At 42.0% G+C, this 15,560-nt stretch overlaps 1 protein-coding gene across 2 annotated transcripts in view; it reads right to left on the bottom strand.

Moving 5' to 3' along the window:
• MEGF6 (multiple EGF like domains 6) overlaps positions 1 to 15,560 on the bottom strand; it is a 1,140,767-nt gene that overhangs the window by 73,471 nt on the left and 1,051,736 nt on the right. For both annotated transcript variants that reach the window (XM_085609125.1, XM_085609129.1), the window contains 3 exons: positions 14,809 to 14,940; positions 9,699 to 9,827; positions 3,396 to 3,524 (listed from right to left, as the gene is read on the bottom strand). In XM_085609125.1, coding sequence (XP_085465251.1) covers positions 3,396 to 3,524; positions 9,699 to 9,827; positions 14,809 to 14,940 — 390 coding nt within the window. The remainder of the gene's footprint in view (positions 1 to 3,395; positions 3,525 to 9,698; positions 9,828 to 14,808; positions 14,941 to 15,560) is intronic.

Genomic DNA, 15,560 nt, shown 5'->3' with positions numbered 1-15,560 from the left:
TGGGGTCCCGGCAGGCAATTTAATGGGGGCTGGGGAGGGGGCATTGCATCAGTGCCTTCCGGAGATGGGGGTCCCAGCAGAGCATTATTTTTGAAGGTAGGAGAGTGATGTGTCCAGCTCCAACAGCCCTGTTACAGTCATAATGCGCAAATTATAGAGGGGCTGGTGGGTACAAGCGGACACGTGGCTATGAATATAATGAAAGATATCTTTTTTTATTATTGATTGGCAAGTCATTTTATTTATCACTTTGCCTGAAAGGTTCTCTTTTTAAGCATTTGCAAAATTACATCTCATTCTGTAAATACAAGTAAGTGTGGTGCCATAAGTCATTGTAAACTAAAATTGTACACTGACCTATGAAACCACATTGACTTTTATTTTTGTTTTGAATGTCCTAGTTATGTTTTAATCCTATACTGTGAAGAGTCTCTTGAGGCCTAATCGATAAAGTCATCGACTCTCTCTCTGAAGATTAAGGGTTTGATCCTGGTATCTTAATTGTCATGTGTCTAGCCAATTATGAAACAACCACATTTTCAAAGAATATAGGGAAAGATCATTCTTCTTATTGATTGGCACATCATTTTTATTTTTACTTTTTTCTGAAAGCATTTCTTTCTAAGTATATCATGTCACAAAGCTAAAATCAAATTCTTTCTCTCTCTCCACTGCTTCAATTTCATTCTGTAAATAGAAGTCCAGCTGGTGCACTGCTAGTGTGCACTAACCTATTTCACCGCTTTGACTTGAATTTTTGGTTAAAATATGATGGTTATGTTTTGATCGAACATAGAGTCAGTATGACAGGTTAAGGTCTTAGATTTTCAGTCTGAAAATAAAGGCTTGATCCATCTGTCATAGCCTGATGTGCCTGGTCAATTACAAATAGTTCCAAATTTAAACGTATATAGTGACAAATCAATTTTCATCATTATTGATTGGCAAATAATTTCTCTTTTCATTTTAAGAGAAAAAGTAGTTTTTAGGTATATCATGCCCCAAAGTTAAAAGCAACTTCTTATTCTATTGCCATCCCTCCAACTCAATCTGCAAATAGAAGTCAGTGCGTTGCCATAGTTAAGTGTACACTAATAGTGTACATTCACTTATTCCACCTCATCGCTTCCTTGTACATTGTTATTAGTTCATTATGTTATCCTCTGTTACCCCCTCTGCAATGTCCCCTTTACTTTGTTCTTCCCTTCCTTTATGTGAAGCGTTCCGATACCCTTCTGGGTCTTGTTCGCGCTATGCAAAACTTTTTAAATAAATAAATTGATTTGTATTTTTGTTTTAAATGTCCTACTTATGTTTTGATCCAACATAGTAGAGCCTCTTGCGGCCTAATGGTTATGATCTTAGTCATTTACAGGGAAGTTTAAGGGTGGATTGAGGCTTCTTATTGGAAATATGCATAGTTAATCACAAAGAGTTCTAAATTTTAACAAATCTATCTCTGTTATCTCTCTGTTTGTCTGAATGGCTCTCTGTAGTCATGGCAATAACATTTAAAGAACCCTCTCATTAAAATAAGTTTACGAGTTGCAGTTTGTATACATACTGGTCACTGTAGTGTTCATGGCTTTGCTTTTCGCATATATGAATATGCCCTTATGAACAATATATTTATTTAGCATGGCTTTATGTTTTATGTTTGCTATGCAATCAACACTTTTTATAGGAAGTACCTACCAAAGGCAAAATATGATCACCTCTCATCTGGTCTGATAAGGGGTGAACAATAGGGAGACTGTGTGACCAAGAAAATGCCCAGGATCACACAATGTGGTCAAGCAGGAGGGACCTAGGGCTTGATACACCCGGGGTACCGATTGCTCTGTACCTCCGGGGGACCTAGGACTCAGCACTGTTAGGGGACCTAAGACTCAATACGCTTGGGAACTCCTGACTTAGTACCACTTGGGGGGCCTATGGCTCAATACCCCTGGAGAAGCAAACGCCCGGAAGCCCCCGGTGAGCCACTACGCGCCTTTTCATCCTCTACGCCATCACCTAGCCCACCATTACCATCTCATGTCTGGATGGCTGCAGATATGGCCGGTTTCAAGGATGACCTCAGACTATGTAAATTATTCTCATTTAAATTAATCAAATTTCAATTTATCTCATTGACAAATCTGAAACATCTGGTAAGATTCTGGCCCTCCCTGACCTCCACTCTAACGCCTCCTCCCAGTGATGCGGTAGTGTTATACAAGTACAGTGCAAAGTATTCCAGCCAAACGCATTTCTTCTTTTTCAAATCACCGGAAACTCAATGCAAGTATTATGTTTAATTACTGCACACTCCTCCTTTTCTAACTTTAATGCCTCTCTTCAAAGGCAGTTTGACACCCACAAATCCTCAGCTGCCAGACAGTTTAAACGGCATCACAGTGAGATGTATTTTCCTATGATTCAGTCCACTTGCCAAGTTTGTTGTTTGTTGTTTCCTTTAAACTGCATATTTCCACGTGGGATAAATTCTGTTACCAGTCTGTGTACTGAGATATATACGTCCTGGGAAACAATTGCCCTACTTATTGCTTACAAATATTACACTCAAAATTAGTCATGTTAAAACCAAAATATCAAAGCTTTCCAAAAATCAATGAACTCCCACTAATTCATCTGATAAAGGAGATTAGGGGGTCTATTTACTAAGATTTAACAGCGTGTTTTTTTAAACTAATTTACTTTCCAGTGCTAAACTTCTTTAGAGCTGGAAAACACTAGAAAGTAGCGCAAAGCAGTGCTATGCGCTGCTTTGCATTACTTAGCGCCAAAGGGGTGTACCATGGGTGGTGCACGGGCGTTCCCTTGCAACCACTCAAGGTTTCTGACGCGAATCCCTATTTACTTTAAAAAGTAGAGTCCATTTCAAATAGGCGTTATGAAGGAGAAACGCTTTCATTTCTCCTTCCTTTTCCGACTTTGTATGTGTGCTGTACAGAGAATGTTTAAAGTTAGTCTAAGCGTTGTATTTTGTACTGGAAGGCTACCCTTCCAGTACAAAACCTAAGGTAGACTCACACAGACTCTGTCTTAATTACTCCAGTGTTGACAACCTCTACACAATGTCCTTGTGGTGCAGGTGCCTTTACACTATTGTGTCGGCCCAAATTAGACCTTAGAAGTCAGCCAAACACAAAATGATGATGATATAACGCTGAAGCAAGCGATGTGTCATTGAATCTCTTCACTGCTTCCTGTAAGCTGTTAAATATTTCAAAGTGAAAAAAGGGTTTTTTTCAGGTAATATTAAATGATACAGTGAAGAATGGGGTATATGAAAGCACTACTTTCAACCAGACGCTTGGCAGTAATACAGCTCATGGTATATAGCACACACCGTCCACCTGAAATCAAGGTAGAGATGGATGGTCACTTACTCTCGTTACAACGGATGCCTAGCCAACCAGGAGGGCAGACGCAAGCCCCGGTTACATGGTCACATCGAGCACCATTCATGCAGCCACAGGGTTTCCCACATTCAATGCCAAAGAAGCCATCAGGACAGGCTGTGGAAAGAGCAATACAGATTAAGAATTAGCAAATGGACAGGCACAACCCTAGTAACATCAAAACAATGGAGAGACGATACATATACCTTACCTTTGGTTAAGGTTATTTGCTCACTTTAGCCCAGAAGGGACAGACACATTATGGGCATTATTTAGAGATAGTTGAATGTGGGTAAACTACCAAACAATGGTAGATGCTCTGTGAGCCACCCTCTTGCCAACCTCCTGCTCCGCCCCTGCACCCCCCCCCCCCAATTTTGAGGTGGGGGACTCTCAAGAGTTTAGGAGCCTCAACTGGCTTCACCGTTGGAAGCCCCTGACCTGATAGCCCATACACCAGGTCACAGTGATGGTTGCACCACTCTATTTTGGGCTCGAAGGACGCTACTTATTTTCACTCTGTGGTAAACTGCAGTGAAAACATACTGTGGCCCATAGATACAGCGAGGACCCTTTCTTGTGGGTCAAGGTCACACATTTTTTGTTTTAGATTAACAAAATCCCACTTTAGGAGTTTGTTTGAGTGAACAAATATGAATTCTGAGCGGTTGAAAAAATTTGGTGCCCGCTCGGCATTCAGTCCTGCCATCAGTGTGTTCACCATGCCTGTGGATGCAAAAAGGTAGAGAGATATGGCAGGTGGTCCTCTGCCAGGGGAGCGGAGAACTGGGCATTCAATTACCAGGTAAGCTGGCAGGCAACCCATCAATGACTAAATGAATCCCATTCTGTCTTTTCCATATGAAGGTGAACATCTGACAGCATTCAGGGAGGTAAGTATTTGGAAAGGTCCTTGACTCGATATAGGGCCTTATTTCGAGTTTGGTGGTCTATAGGACCGCCGAACCGGTGGTGGCGGTGCAACCACTACCACACTGCGGGCCCACCCGCAGTATTATGAGTGTGGTGGTCGGACTATCACAGGACCGCTGCAACCAATCAAGGATCCCACGACAATCGTGCAACAGTCAGGAGCACTAATATGCCAGTGGTGCTGCTGCGGCACCACCAAGCATATTTGGAGTTGCCTGTTTACCACCCTTTTCATGGCGGTGAGCCGGCCATGAAATGGGTGGCGGAGAGTCAACAAAGGGGTCCTACCAGGTCCCCTGCCACTCCAGGGCCAGTGGGTGCATTTGGGGTGACACATATAGTGCCCCCCTGGTTTTGCACCCCCAGTTCCTTGCACGGTGTGGCATGTATGCCACACCGTGCAGGAAGGTGCAGTCAGCGCTCTGAGAACGGTGGTCTGCATGTCAGGCTCTTCAATGAGCTTGACAGACTGCCACCTTAGACTGCTGCAGCACCCCCCACCAGACCAAGATTTAACTCCTAATCTGGCGGGCGGCAGGACCACAGTTTTGATGGTCCTACAGTGGACGGTGCATTGCACTGTCCACAGGAGGAACGCCAAAGTCGTAATAAGGCCCATAGAACTGTGATTTTAGATTTATGGGTTTGTATTATTTGCTTGATGGGACCAATTGGTGACACATTTTTTTCCTGAAACAAATTACTTTTCCTTCCAGTTAAGCACTTGGTATCAAATGTTAAAATAATGAGGCTAAGCAATTCTGTTCTGTGCGTACCATCCACTTAAAAGACAAAACTAGCATTGATAATTCCATTACTTATGGACATGCATGGATATTGTGGGTATGTTCAGGATGCAAATCCTTGTGTGCATCCATGTGTGCTGCCGAATGAGGCTGCCACTTTAAGGGTGCTTAAGAACATCAAATGATCAACTGTGCCTGAGAGTAAAAGCCAACTGTGCCAGGGTACAGGCCGACTGTGCAAGAAAACATACAGAACACATCAGAGAATAGACACGAATTATCCAAAACTGGAGTAGAAACACTGCCTACTAACTCAAAGCAAATGACCTACTGTGATGGAGAATACATTCAAGAAAAATATGCTAAACTGTGCCAGAGAGTACACTGAGCAGAATACACTTATACATGCCAGCGATAGTACACCAAACATAATATGCAAGAGACAATACAATAAACTGTGCCAGGGAATACACTAAACAGAATACACTTAACTGTGTCAGAGGATAAACCAAACAAAATGCAATCAACAATGTCAGGGAATTCACTATAGAGAATGCACAAATCTTTGCCAGAGAATACACAGAGCAGAAAATCCTAAACTTTGCCCGAGGGCACTCGAAACAGAATGCAATAAACCGTAAAGGAGAATGCAATAAAGAGATTAAACTAAACTGTTCCAGAGAATACACTGAACAGAATACACTAAATTGCCCCCGAGAATACACTCCACTCTGCCAGACAAGCACATGGCAGAGACATAAAATAAGCAAACATATATGGGAGAATAACACCAATTCTACCAGAGTAGAGTCCAGAGATTTTATTCCTGGGGATATGCCTACCTGCCCCAAACCAAACATGTACAACTGTTTGAAGGAATCAGTGCAACATACTACAACATACGTGCAACTACACCAGGGAGTAGCCTGACATGCATAATATAATACCTTCATTCTGCTTCAAAATATGGCAAGTACTCCAAAGAGAACTTTTAGTCATTGATGGAATGGCGTGTACAGCATAACATTTTCGGGACTGGGTGCTTTAGCAGCCAATCTAGGAAGGTTTGGGCTCTGGTAATCTTTTCTCTAGTGTGGGGCTATAAGCTTTTTGTTTTTCCAGACCCACATCCCCACCTGAAGAAAATTAGACCCCATAAAGAATTCATAGACATGGAAATTAAACTTAAAACAAAGTACACATGCTTACAGTAAATATTTCATCTTTAAAAGATGAACTCTGCTATATGGGAGATACACAGCTCCTTCATTACTGAAGCATCTTTCACGTTTAAAAATACTGTCAAGAGTAGGCACTCTGTTTTCAAGGAGCAATGCCTACAGGGACCTGAAGCAATGTGATCTTAAGGGGAATCAGACACGTGGAGCCTTGTGCTAAGGGAACTTCAACGATACCAATGGTTCAAAATATTTCTGGGACAAGGAGGTTTTGGTATAAAAAAAAATACAATGAAAAAACTGATAATTGATTCAAGAAAATGAATGAAAACTGGAAATAGACATTCGTAAAAATTAAAAACAATTAGTCCTAGTTGCAGTTTTTAGTAATTTTTTATAGTTTTGCTCCTTTTGATTATCATGGGAGGAGCTGCTGGTGTTTGATAGTGTTTGTTAATCCTTCTTTATTCTGATGAATTTGGGGTTTAACTGTTATTATGGGTAATTTGTGGTAACATTGAGTGTTTTAAAATTAACGTTCAGCAGCACCGCTGTTTGTGGTGATTTGGGTAGCTTTATTGTATTTTTTATGAGATTGTTACTTCTATTTTACATTTTACATCTGTGTTATATGTGATATCTATGTTTTAAAAGACTTTGAATAACTCCACTTATTTTTGTTATTTTCGGAAGATCTGCTGCACTTTGATGTTTAGGGCAGTGATTCTATTTTGAAGTCTTTGAGCACTTTTTTCATGATTTTGAGGTGCACTGTTCTTTTCGAGCCTTTGGGTATCTCTGTTGTTTCTGATGACTCTTTATCGCTCTATGCTTTTGATGATTTTAGTAGCAGCCGGTGTCAGGGAAAAGTGGTGAGGCAGCGCGGGGTGGGGGACAGCGCATTGACGGGTGGAAGTGGAAAATAACAATACTCGCAAAAAAAAGAACTTACTTGCCAGCCGCCGCCTCTCCGCTCTTCCCGCTCCACAGCAACATTGGCTGAGGCTACCAGACTACTCTACGGCCAATCTAGATGCTGCTTTCATGCTGCTGGCAGCATGAGAGAAGCACAGAGATTGGCCTGAGTGCCTTGGATTTAAGCTCCCAGAGAGACTGCTCGTGTTGGAGACATCTCAGTGCACATGTCAGTTTGGCCGTCCTAAGATGACCCTGACAGCAGTGCCCACCACTCCTCCTCCATGCCCCTCATCAGTCGTCACAATGGATGGCCCTGCCCCCAAGATTGCTCCGTGAAGGAAAATAAAATTAAAATTAACCTGTTTTATTATCATTTTATTTCCCCCAGGTGTGCATCTGCCTGGGGTTAGGGGTGGGGGTGACGCTTCTCTGCCAAAATGGAGGAGCTGCCCCTGGATAATTTTGTGGTAGCCCTCCTGTGTCTTTGTGATTTTACGTAGCCTTGATAATATTTTACATTTTTGGATAGTCCATCTAATTTGCAATGACATTAAGGTAGTGGTGCTATTTTTATTGTTTTTTCCAACTCTAGGTTCGATAACGCATTATGTATTTTTAAATATGCTTGATGTTCTTGAATTTCTTCTTTATTTTGCAATTAAGGTGTACTACTATTTTTATGAATCTCAGCAAATGATGATTCAAAGTACTTAAGCTAGTGGTTGATGATTTTTAAGAGCAATGTGAGTAGTTTGATGATTTTGGGCTGTCCTGCTATTATCTGATGAAATTAGGAAGCAGTTCAGTTTTGATCTTTGGGGGTGCATTGGCTACATTTAATGATTTAAGGGAGATTAGCCAATTTTATAATATTGTGCAGCATTATTGCTGTATATTAATTCTGGGTAAACAATCATGGGTTAACCCTGTGTCCCTCAGAACCTGGGTATATTGATTCTGGACAGTCTAAAAACTCTTAATAAGCCTCTTCCCAAGGGAAACCAGCCCCTGGGAGTAAAGAACATGCTGGTCAGACCACCCAAGATACTTATCACCTCCCTACAACAACTCCTCTGAAAAACAATTCTCTCTGATAGAGGGGTGAACTGCACTCAAAGCAAAAAAACTAACTTGCGTTTGCTGCACAGCATGTCCACACAACAGGCTTCTGCACCATATTGCAGTCTGCTTTGTGTGACCCACCTTTGATAATTAATTCTGTAGCTAAAAATGGTTGAAGGCAGAGCCCTCAGGATAATTATATGTCTCCGCAATATCAATATTATCTGAGTTGAGGTCTGTGATTCAGGAGTTGATTCAAACGTGCTCTGGATAATCTTGAATCCTGAGAATTTCCCTTCCTCGATCAAAGATTATAATCGAAATTTGCTGCATCGAATAGCTTAAAACTAGAGATTGCACAGTTTTGGGCCACAGAATACAGGATTACGCGGCGGTATGCAGAAATCACACCGTCTCTCTTTTAAGAAGCATTGATATAAGTCATGGAACCTCTGACTGACTCATATGGGAGTGAAGCTATGGAGGGTGCAGTATCCTTGACTTTGGGAGGGATTTAATGTGTGATGCATGAAAGTGAGTAGCCACAAATATAAAATACCTCCATTTTGAAACATATCTCAAATGAGAATAAGAGAGGAGTGAGCGGACCAAGTCCAGCAGTCATTCAGGGGATTGCTCCCCGTGAGGGTATTCTGAAACGTTCTTCCAACCCTCCAAACTTCATTCAGCCTTTTATTCCTTCTTTCCTTCCTCCTTTCATTTTTAGGTCTCGCCTGACCCAGCGCATGCGCTGGTTTGGCCAGACTTATTGAGAGGGCTCCAAAAAGTGCTACCAGGCCAGCCTAGAGCTACAGCGCATTTGCGCGGGCGCGCGCGCCGTGCTTGACCGCATACTTCTCTCCATCGATTACTCAAATATCTCTGCATCCATTCATCTACTTATCCATCTCACCGTTTTTCCACCTTTGTGTCACCACTACCTCCATCCCTTTTATGATCCTTTTTCATTTGTTCCTCCGCCCCACAGCTGGTTCATACTATCCTCTCACAGTAGTGTGTAGAAGCTTCTATTTCGAGACCATCACTCACCGATCACAGGAAAAGGAGCTTTAAGCAAAATGTTTTATGTGAATCAGAACTGCTCCCCCCGCTCAAGCTGCTAAAGCGGGGGCTCATGATGCCCCTGGATGCATTGTTTTATTTATCTCATTTACATTGCAAGGGTATTATGTTACACATTGCTGTTTTGAAATAGAGAAATAAAAAGACAAAATACAATTTTTTTAAAATCAGTTGAAACATGAATTTGATCGCAAAAGTTATTGATGTTCAGAAATAGAAATGACTGCTGAGAATATTGCTGACAATATGACCACTTACCTCTTCCAGCATTTTCTTAGCAGAAGATAAAATCAGACAGCCTATTACTATGCTGACAACCCACATAAAGATGAACCTGTGCCAAAATCATTGCAGACCCTGTTAGTACTCACATCGCTCGCAGAAAGACCCTCTCCACCCTGCCGTGCATGTGCAGGCTCCGCTCACATGATCGCAAGCCGCCCCGTTGTCGCACTGGCAGCGGTGCCTGCAGTTGGGCCCAAACCATCCTGCTGGACACCCTGAAAAAAAGAGGAGAGAGAAATGAAAAGTTCCATCATTGTTCTTGCTTTTTCAGTTCCTGTTAATGGATGTTAAGAATGCAAAAGAAACTGTTTGTGTTAAATATGGTCTTTTGAGTTGGGGCTGCTCAACATGTTTTATTATACTGTCCATGCCTCAACTGTGGTACTGATGACTAGGACTGGGTGGTTTCAACCAACACTACAATTTTGCTCGCGATTGTCAGACCTTTCAAGCTCAGCCTCTGAAACCAGATTACATGATTGAATGATGACAAAGACCCTCAAAAAAGTAATTGCCTCTTTACAGACAACCATGACGGCAGACCGTGTCAATGTATGTAAAGTTCGATGGATGGTACTGACAGTCAAGATGACCGGCCATCAAACTTTTCAAACTTTTTCTGTTTTTAAAAACAATTGGGAGTCTGTTTTTGAAAAAACAAACAATCTAATTCCCCCACATTCTGGGAGTTTTTTTGTGGTTTTTTCTGACCAATGTTTTTCTTTTCCATTGCCCACCCTAAATAGCACCGACGGCGTAAAGCCCTACCTCCAACAGCCACTACTGGTTTATCGTAGGAGGTATTCCATCAACAGAGCCAATGAGGGCTCTGTTACAGAAGATTTAACTCACAAGTGCAATTGAAAAAAACAAAAATAGTGCAGAAGCTCATTGTGTTTTCAGCAGCCAGCTATCGGTGCGGGTGAATACTGGGGTTGCAAAATACCAAAGCTGTTTAGTTTTTATTCCACCACATATCCTCTTTCTTCCAGCGTCATACGCATCCTGTCTCTTTAATCCCGCTTTCTCAATTAGGACCGTTTTCCTGTCTTTCGTTCCTTATTCTTTCTCCCCTGCTAGCCTTTCTCCCTCTTGATCTAAATCGAAGTATGATACTGAGAAATATGTCACGTTCTGCAAATATTAGAGCTGGTGTCCACCACCTGCAACCACCAACAGAAATGTAATACTGTATGTCCAGAGAAATTGTATGCTATAAGGGCTTCAAGTCAGCCCATTTCTTACCATTTGTTAGTCTAAATGTCACTCTTCTTTTATGACTCCTAATTGAGCAGCGCATGCCCACTTCATTTCCTTTTCTTTCGTCTGGAGCATTGATCAAGTACTCATTTTGATAAGTGTCCTTCCGCTGCTTGCGCTGTGATGGATGTACTATTTTTTCTTTCTTCCTTTCCTGTTCTGTTGTTATTGGTTGTTCCCCCATTGTGTTGTTACTTATTCTCTCTAGAGGTTTGTGTTGCCCCCTACAAACCGCCCATAAGGACAAGCATTTGCAATGCAATGGGTTTCGCATTAGGAAAGTTTGAGCTTTTTGTATTGTGAATTGACTAATTTTTTATTTATGTGTTGGTATTGAAAATATTGAAATTACTAGCTTTCTCATGTACAATGTCAATAGTTTAAACTGTTGCAAATGTGACACCTATAGCATTTGTAATGCAATATGTGTTGTATTTACGTGACTTAGATGTGTTGATATTACAAATAACAATGGCTTTTAATTTTTGCAAATAATTAATACTTAAATAAAAGTTCCTATGGTTCCTTAAACCCTTAGAGGCAATTCTTTTATTTTAACTAAAAGGATGGTAGTTAAATGGTGTTTACGGCAGGATGGTCGTTAAATGGTGGCTACGGAGAAGCTGTATGCTGAAAGGCAAAGAGAACACGGGCATGAAAGTGAAAGCGAGGATGAAAATGGAATGAGTGTGGCAGGATGGTCTTTAAATGGTGGCTACGGAGAAGCTGTGTGCTGAAAGGCAAAGAGAACACGGGCATGAAAGTGAAAGCGAGGATGAAAATGGAATGAGTGTGGCAGGATCTTAGTTAAATGGTGGTTACGGGGAAGCTTAGTGCTGAAAGGCAAAGAGAACACGGGCCAAAGCTGGAAGAAAACACAAGATGCGAGAGGCATGTGTGTGTGGCAAACACTGGTGGGGCTCAGAGCATTCTATTGCTGCCTTGATGCCTGTGTGTGTGAGCAGTGGGGCTGTGTGTGTGAAGTGCCTAAAGTTGCAAGAAAACATATGGTTATTTAAATCCTTAGACGCAGAATTAATGGAGCTAATGTTATCGACCTTAGAAGGATGAAAAGGGAATGAGCGCGGCATATGTTAACTTTGTAAGCGCAGAAAGCGTGCAGGGCAAACTTATTATTTTGGTTGTTTGAGACTCAGATCTGGGCAAAGCTGCAAGAAAACACGGAGGGCGGGCTGTGTGCTGAAAGGCAAAGAGAACACGGGCATGAAAGTGAAATCGATGGATGGCAATACGTCCGTGAGACTAGCCCTGTGGTGGGGGAGGGACAGTTGTGAGAGGCGCCATGAGGAAACAATCTCTCGGCATGCTGTGGAGGAGGCGGGGGAGCCGATGTATGATGCCGGAGTATGATGCAGAGGCTGTGGCTACACGTGCACGCGCCAGTGGGCTGAAGCGCTTCCCCAAACGGATTGCATGGCGGCACGATGCTCGTGATTGTGCGCGTGCTCGCCATGCAATCCACTTTTGGGAGCACTTTGAAATGCCCCTCTTACTAGAGTCTCGCATAGCGATTGCGTAAACGCAATAGTTAGGCGAGACCTAAAAAGCTATATGAAAAGCTAGTGCTGGACTCGTCATAGCGCTGTTATTCTAACTTTTTGTTTTTCATGTGTTACTAAGCAACCTTACAGTTAAACCTATCAGTTCCAAAGTGATTTTGTTTTCCAGCAAATTGTATGGAAATCTTTTTTTACTCCAAACACTAGCCACAAAAGCATCTTTAACAGTTTTCTTTGCTTGTTGTTTCTGACCTATAGACCGGGATTTCTTGACCTATTCACATTTGAAAGGATTTTTCGATGGCTCCGGCCCCAAGAACCATAACTGACAGTATTACTGAGAGCTGTGAATTCCTGTACAATATGCATCTGTTTTCGCAAACATAAATGCAAAAACAGACACAGTGCTTAATTTGAGCCGGTGGTTGCCGATAGAGGACGCCGGCACTTATTTTTAGGGACCAGCACTTACTTTTAGGGACCAGCACTTATTTTTCTGCATCAGACATTTACTAAGAGCAAGAGAGAAAAACACACAAACGGTAAAGACAGAGGAAGAGAACGCCAGAGAAACCATAACAAAGGGAGACAGCAGGAACCTGCAAGAGTGAGCTGAAGGGGCAGGGCGTGTCTGTTAGTGGAGGCCTGAATGGATTTAGAACTACCCAGCCTTTGTATTACATGCCCAGACATTTAATTGCACCGGCTGCTGTTTTCAGAGCAGGGATTTGGACACAGGCACTCTTTCATTTGCAAATTAAGCACTGAACAGACAACTAATTAAGCAATTAGCATTTGAATACCGAAACATGTATGATTAATGGGGGTTGAGGGCCTGAAGGTAAATTGGTGCCAAAAGTATGCAACATGTTAGCCAGACGTCAACTGCTCTTGGAATAGACAAGCTCCACTGTTGGATAGAAATTGCCATTTCATGTTGTTGTATACATTACCCCTTTGTTGTTCCTGTTCAACATATTTTTTAGTGTGCCTTGATAATTATCAACTCTGGACTTAAACTGCTCATGTGTATGACTGTCATGAAATTATTTCGTTTATCACTGAATTGTATCTTAGGGGCCGAAATCGAGCCATTTATGGGAAAATTAACTATAAGAGGTTTTGAACACACTCTCGGAGTGCAGTCATCACACCCTTTCTCTTGTCTGTCCTATGGAAGACATACCGTTTGCAGCAAATTGAGAAATCTCGAGTTGTCCCAGGTAAGGGCGAGTTAGTCGTTCAGCCCTCTTGAGCAGATTACTTCCTGGTACCCAAAACTCTCGACTACAATTCCCAAAATGACAGGTGCCACAATTTAACGAAAAACACAACACAAGACTGGATGACTTTTATGTTATATATCCTTTCAGAAAAAAAAAAAAACTTCATAATTAACTAGTCACACATGTCGCAGTCCTACCAGAAATCTGGAGCTCTCATGTTCCCCGGGTCCATGCCGAGGAGGTCACAAGTCCAGAAAATGATGCAGACAGCTGCACATAGGCTCTTTTTTTAATTCTTCTCCAGCTATGCTGCACAGCATCCTCAAAGGTGTAATCAATTGCTAAAAACCATTGACTGAGCTTCTTGTTGGGAGGACCTACCAAGTGCAGTGGGTTTCTCCTGTATACCAATACACTATGCTAGTGGTCGGACATTGCTTTATCCTTGAAAACGTTCTGTGGACAAAACACGTGTCGGCTGCCGCATTGATGAAAACTAGTTTTGATACGAATAAGCCGAAGATTTTGAAAATGATCTGCTCATACATTTACTTTCTTATCAAGGAGTATAAATCCGAGTGTGTATTTCGGTGCTTTGTGGTCAAGTTTTCTGGACTGTATACAGTACGGTATTTTGCACTCCAGGTGGCTGGGTGCCCTCACCGTGTGAGCGCCACTGGAAAGGACGTCCCCTTGTTTTGCTTGTGATACTTGATTTTTTTATGGACTACCCTATGCAATTGATCAGATGTGCAAGTGTTTGGCATAGTCACCTTTGTTTCACTCAGTCGTTGTTATAATATTTCGGTGCAGGTCATTCTTACATTTTAGAATCAAGCTGTGCCACTTGGTCATTAAGAGAAGTGGTCATCAACCCAGTCAAGTAAAAGGTCATCTTGTAACCAACAACTAATTTAAGTCTCACAACAGCAGGTATCAGTCTGTTACATGGAGGAAAGAAATAGCTCAAAAGCATTCATGATAGCATGTTATTAATTCACTATGACAAAATGGACTGATTGAATTCACTATGCATCCTCAACAATGTCTCCATAACCCTAATAACAGACTATTTTCCTTAATGTCATGGCGAAGGAATGAAGTCTTCTGTTTTGAAGTTGCTCTTTTCTTGGCTAATTTCATCAAAATCAATCCATGAGGAGCTAACTTGTGTTCGCAGAGGTACTTACTCTGGTCGCAGCGGATTCCGCTGTATCCCGCCTCACAGACACACTGCCCAGTCACTGGATTGCAGCTCCCGTCGCTGTTACTGCAGTTGCAAATATTGACGCAATCCGCGCCCCAGCGGCCAGCATCACAGGCTGAAAGAGAACAGATATGCATGGTTAAATGCAAACATGCACAACCTGGAGCTTATTACCCTCAATGAGAGGATGTGGCCCAACGGCTAGAGCGGTCCACTTTAAAGTCGATGCTCAACCTCCTGTGATTCTGGGCAAATCACAAAATCTTCCCGCGTCTAGCAAAATGAATGTGTCCCTCTATAATGCAACTAGTGTTCATGTAAAGCGCTCTGATACCTTCGGGTCGAGTTTGTGCTATATAAAAGTGCACAAGCATAATCCGGGGCTCAAAACTGATAATAATTATGAAAAGAGGCTTGGGTTACGTGCAATTCAGCTGCTTGCCGTTAGTAACACATACCCATTCTCGCCTGCAGCAGTTGATAGTGTATGGGTCTTCTGAAGACCAATAGGATCATTTTAAATTACAAATTAGGTACCAGAAAGCTTCTAGTTACTTCAATAGCAGGCATTTACTATTGCAGGGGCAAAGTTTCTATTCAGGTCCTAGGACAGCCCAAGACTCAATATGGACCTCACAACGTAAAGTTAAAGATTGGCTATACGCTATATCATTTACATAAAGAATTCCCCCCAAAATGCACATCTCCAACTAGCAGGTTTCTTTTGCAACTGGT

Source organism: Triturus cristatus, chromosome 1_2, assembly GCF_964204655.1.
Source record: "Triturus cristatus chromosome 1_2, aTriCri1.1, whole genome shotgun sequence".
In the NCBI taxonomy this organism is placed as follows: Eukaryota; Metazoa; Chordata; class Amphibia; order Caudata; family Salamandridae; genus Triturus; species Triturus cristatus.
Note: the sequence above shows the minus strand (reverse complement) of the source record. Positions and strands in the feature narration are given on the sequence as shown.